Here is a 5691-nt window from a genome sequence, read left to right as displayed (position 1 = left end):
TATGTATATATATATTTGACAGTGAATCTGATAGGTTTAGAGGATAGATCGTCTCTAACAGTATGTGTGCATGCTCAACGTTCAAAACATATTGTATTCAGGTTTTTGCAATTGGGGTTTGCCTCGATGAAATTAATGGTTGTTGTACATTGCTATAGCTGTGTTGACAACAACTTTTTTACAAAGTAGCTTATCATCTGTCAGTGACGCTCGGGATTTCATATTGCAACTGATCCGGATAATCACACTTCAGGTTTATTCAATACAGCCACAAGTGTGCCTGTTCCGTTCGGAGTTAGAAATTATATAGTTACAGCATTGTGCTTGGATGTCGATGTAGAGATTGTGTATGGCACTACCAGGAACTGAAGACCTGGTTATTGTATATCTCTCTCGACCGAGTGCTTCAAACGTAGCTTTGAGTCGGGATAGGAGTATCCATACTCAATCTACTGGCACCAGTCTTATTGGTACAAAGCGTGTGTCCCACTTACTTCCACTGACTCCACATAGCACCTATATACTGCAGCACACACCGAATTCATTGATGAGAGTGTTGAACATGTTTTAGGTATTCGTTTAGTGAGTAGCCGTGCATGCAACGAGGAGTCTGGATTGGTACTAGCACTAGTAGTCACCTTTATCCTAATTTGTGGCTGTAGAATATATTTAGAGTTTAAGGTTCAAGGTTTAGAATGGTGATCCCGTAGTTAGGAATGTGTGTAGTATTTGGCACTTGCTTTATAGTCTTATCGGAGATGTCTTGTGTCCGTCCTACTCTAATGCGCACTCGAAACGCTATCGCTCGGAGACTTAGCTGATCTAGATTGTACACAGATTCGTTTATGACACGCTGTTCAATGTTTCTCATTCCCCTGACGGCCCTATTGACAGACTTCTTATCATCGTAGTAATGTGTTGTTTTCTACCCATGCACACACCCCGTACCGAATATAGACCCCTGACAATCCCTCCGAAAACCCCCTAAAGGCCCTACTGCACGTGCGTATGATGCCTGTGGTGTGGGACACAGTTGAGCAGCTAGTCCCCAGACTACATGCCGAAGTGCTGAGCTATGACAAGGAAGACAGCCACAAGGGCAGTGTGTGTATTCACGTGGGTGTGGGCCAGCCGGGGTATGCGTGTTGGGGTGTGTGGTTGTACTGAACATCCGAACCACCTCAACCTGCTTGTTGGGATGAGGCTGAACTCGCCTGCAACCACTCTGTGTGTACCTACACGTTGGCTTTTAAGCCGATCCTGTATTCTGCTCAACGTTTCCTATTCTCGGCTGAACGTTTCCGATTGTCTGCTGAACGTTTCCTATTTTTATGAACGTTTACTATTTTCTGCTTAACGTATACTGCATTCTGCTGAACGTCTACTGTTTTGGTTCTGCAGCGCCATTCGAATTGAGACGTGTGCGTTCAATGGAGAGCACACTCGATTGGATGCGGCACAGAAACTGCCGTGTGCAACTAAAGCCGGCAAATGCATTACAGGTATCTCCTGACGCGCAATGGGCGTCTCTTTGTTAACTGTTGTCCATGCCGCACCGGCTGATAGGCAGTATTTAAACCATTAGCTTTTTAACCATCGATCCTTAACACCACGAGTCCTTAGAAACTATCAATCATTTAAACAATAAGTCATTTGAACCAACAATGTGTTAGAAGTAGCCAGGCAATTGCCATACGAATGTGCAGAGTATCTGGTAGAGCCTCAAACGGTCAGAGTGGTACTCTGAACGGGATCTAAGGAACGGCCTTATATAGTAAATAATGGACTCTCGGTAGTGTTTTGGTGATGCAGTAGAGTTGTGCTTTGCAAGTACCCAGTGTAATACGTAGTCCTGAATTGTCGATATATTCACACACAGATAAGCGTTTGGGGGCGGGTGCGCCTGCATGCTTGAGCCTGAGCTTGAGCTAGTTATGAATGTGGTCAATGGTCATATCACTTCAATTGGGCGTACCACATGGCAGCAGCAGTGTATAGTTCCCATATGGCAGAATGAAGATACTTTCTTTGGCATACATACTCCCATATGACTGGTATTACCTTTTTGGTATACACATTCCGTATGACTGGTGTTTCCTTTTTGGTATGCATACCCCCATATGACTGGTATTACCTTATTTGGTATCCATATTCCCATATGACGGATATTTCCTTTTTTGGTATACATACTCCCATATGACCGATATTACCTTTTTGGTCTAAATGCTCCCATATAACTGGTACGTCCTCTTTGTTCTCATGCCAGGGGGTGCGGATGAGCTGCACACGTCCGTGGATGTCGACGCAATCGTAGACGAATTGTCCAGCTCCGATCTAAAAATAGAACGCTCGAGTAAGCGCATGACACGAGCACTGTACTATGCACTTCCCTTGCTGCACTGAACTTATGTATTTTATGCTTGCTCGGTTTGTTTTCTGCATAAGCAAGACCATTTTTACATAGGTATATGTGGTTCGTTGTTGATTCTTGTATCAACTAAAATTCGGTCCCTAATGTAGCATGTTATGTATGTTGTATATGTAGGTGTCTGTAGGTCATATATGTGTGTATGTATGTGTTATATATATACATCATACATGACAAAAACGCATATACAACGCATACAACACACACCCCAATACCACATACAACAGTTAACTTATTACACTCTTCTCCTCGCAGATGACGCGGGTAGGTATCTGTGCAACTTCTCGTTCTATTTGTCTCAGGCTCTGACCAACAATGCCATTCCAGTGCTCTTCATCCATGTGCCTCCCATCGGTCACCCGCACACCAAGGACGAACTAACACGCGGCATCAAGGCCATTCTAGAGTGTGTGGTGAAGCAGAGGTTCTGCCAATAAAGCACCGCATCTACTTACCTAGTCCTATACCACTCCCCCACAAGAGAACATATTTGGATTATAAAACCCTAAAACAATATCGTTCTTATCCGTGGAGTGTATTTCGGCCAATTCGCAGTCGCACCAGCGGTTGCCTGTCGCAATACACACTGACTGCATACTTCGTATCGAATTTTATTTCTACAATAATTTATTTTGCAAAATTCTCGCATACAAGTCGGAGAAGCGAAGGGCTATCGACAACAGTGATAAAGGATTTTCAAATACCCGGTTTACGCTAGGTGCTTTAGGGTTGTAGGGTTTAGAGTTAGGGTATAGGGTCTAGTAAACCAGTCTTCCGTTGCCACTTAACATGATTCTCTTTGTTAGTGAAATCGCGTTGGGTATCGAACTTCAAGGATCTAGGGACAGGGTTTAGGGTTTTAGTCCCTTATTTCAGTGATGAGAAGTCTTGCCTCTGCCTCAGGCCATAGACAAATCAAAGCTCATCTCCCCCTCCTTCTCATTGAAGTCGGCGTCAAATACCATCTTCGTACCTGACAGACGGACGACAAACAAATTAAGACAACGAGCGAGCAACTTTGAGTACCGTAACTCTCGCATTAGAATTTATAAATACCTGCTCACACGGAGACTGCTCACACTTAAGATACATTAAATCAGTGTGCATATTGGCCTGCATCTATGCTATGCTATTGCCAATGCGTCCCAAAAATAAAAGCAAAATCAGGAATTAGGAATATCCAATTCAACATTTGCTTATCCTGACGCCAAACCTCCCAATTTCCGCCTACCTGTTTGTACCGTGGGTGGCGACCGAGTGACAAAAGCAGCCTGCTTCAGATACGGTGCTGCTACGACTGACTCGCTGACGATACTGTCAGGATCATCGTTCATTTGGTAGGCCATCCACAGTACTATGCCGTGGATGTCCCCAGATGCAGTGCACTCGACTGTTATACTGGAGCTCTGCATATGGGACGAGACAATACCGGATTCATCAGTATACAAACTATAGGAGAATTGGGGTTATCAGTATACAAAATATAGGAGATTTGGGGTTATCAGTATACAAACTATAGGATAATTGGGGTTGTCAGTATACAAACTATAAGATAATTGGGGTTATCAGTATACAAACTATAGGATAATTGGGGTTGTCAGTATACAAAATATAGGAGATTTGGGGTTATCAGTATACAAACTATAGGAGATTTGGGATTGTCAGTATACAAACTATAGGGGCATTGGGGTTGTTTATAGCTGCATGCCATCTATTAGCAACGGCTTCCGATAGGCATTCAGCGTCTGCAACCAATCCGTAGCAGTCCGTAGACTTCGCTTCCCACACATCTTCAGCAGGTTGCTAGGATACATGAGGCCGTTGGCATGGGGGTATCGGCCAGTTGGCGTTGGTATGTGATACTTGGCGACAAAGCTAAAAGACAGGAACCCTAAACCCTAGCGGAACTCTAAACCCTAGCTGAACAGACCAATACAGCCAATGCAAACGCACGGAAGAAAACACCAAACAGATGTAGCCAGAAACCCATTTAGTCACTGTATCAGTTAGCAGCCATGGGGTTTCCGGCTATGTAACCATGACAACGGATTCTACGCATACACCACCCTCCAACACTCACCTTTCGCTCGACGTCTTGATAGAAATCGAATCCCAAGACATCGAAAGGTTCACTCAGAGGGGTGTAGCCGTACTCACTCATAGTGTACGCGTACACACCTCCTGCACGACCTGATCATACGGGAAAGTGAGGACATGCGCTCAGAACCAGTACAATGATAGTTAAACAGACTTGTGATTACTTGTTTAAGTGCTGATATGCACTTATGCGCGTCCTGATCATACAGGAAAGTGGGGACATGCATTCAGAACCAGTACAATGATAGATCAACAGACTTAGAATTATTAGTATTAGCTTAACTGGACTAACCAACAATTCGCAATCTTGTAGACCCTTTGTCGGATCTACCCAGTCCGTTAAATATAATCACGTACACCGGCAAAACCCTAGGAACCATAGAATCCATAAACCCTAGCAACCTTAGAATTCAGAAACCCTAGAAACCTTAGAAGTCATAAACCTTAGAACCCTAGAATTTATAAACTCTAGCAACCTTAGAATTCAGAAACCCTAGAAACCTTAGAAGTCATAAACCTTAGAAACCTTAGAAGTCATAAACCTTAGAATCTTAGAATTTATAAACCCTAGAAACCTAAGAATTCAGAAACCCTAGAAACCTTAGAAGTCATAAACCTTAGAACTTTAGAATTAATAAACCTTAGAATCTTAGAATTTATAAACCCTAGAAACCTAAGAATTCAGATACCCTAGAAACCTTAGAAGTCATAAACCGTAGAATCTTAGAATTAATAAACCCTAGAAACCTAAGAATTCAGAAAACCTAGAAACCTTAGAAGTCATAAACCTTAGAGCCCTTGGAATTGGCAATCGGAAACTCACCTGCACGGGCGTTCGCTGTGAGCCGATCAAAAGCTGATAAATCAAATCCCAGTTTCGTTCCTGATAGTATATGAAATCCAGAGCGGAGTATGTTAGGAGGGATATACCTACAGATATACCTACAGATTACAGATACACGAGCTACACACTTCTAAATGGGATAGTGAAAACACAGGAACACAATGAACCGATAAGAAATGTATTACTATCAGGGTTGAGCGGTCATTATATATATATTTATATATATATATATATATGTATATATATATATAAATGTCCGCTCAACCATATATATACACTCACATTTACAGGCACACACACACACACACACACACTATATATA

The 5691-nt window shown here is 42.7% G+C and overlaps 2 protein-coding genes across 2 annotated transcripts; one reads left to right on the top strand and one right to left on the bottom strand.

Annotated features, from left to right (window-relative positions):
* The first annotated feature begins 956 nt into the window (after positions 1-956).
* SARC_12780 (hypothetical protein) lies at positions 957-2948 on the top strand. Its single transcript, XM_014293107.1, has 4 exons — positions 957-1136; positions 1402-1502; positions 2267-2353; positions 2684-2948. The coding sequence occupies exons 1-4, from the start codon at positions 1009-1011 to the stop codon at positions 2863-2865; spliced, it is 498 nt and encodes a 165-aa protein (XP_014148582.1). The 5' UTR covers positions 957-1008; the 3' UTR covers positions 2866-2948.
* Positions 2949-3026: 78 nt separating this feature from the next.
* SARC_12779 (hypothetical protein) lies at positions 3027-4602 on the bottom strand. The gene is made up of 3 exons (XM_014293106.1): positions 4509-4602; positions 3660-3834; positions 3027-3401 (listed from the first exon to the last, which is right to left on the bottom strand). Exons 1-3 carry the CDS (start codon positions 4587-4589, stop codon positions 3328-3330), a joined length of 330 nt encoding a protein of 109 aa, XP_014148581.1. The 5' UTR covers positions 4590-4602; the 3' UTR covers positions 3027-3327.
* Between the last annotated feature and the right edge of the window lie 1089 nt (positions 4603-5691).

Source organism: Sphaeroforma arctica (genome assembly GCF_001186125.1).
Source record: "Sphaeroforma arctica JP610 unplaced genomic scaffold supercont1.2577, whole genome shotgun sequence".
Taxonomy (NCBI): Eukaryota; class Ichthyosporea; order Ichthyophonida; genus Sphaeroforma; species Sphaeroforma arctica.
The sequence above is the reverse complement of the archived record's forward strand: the minus strand, read 5'-3'. Positions and strand labels throughout refer to the sequence as shown.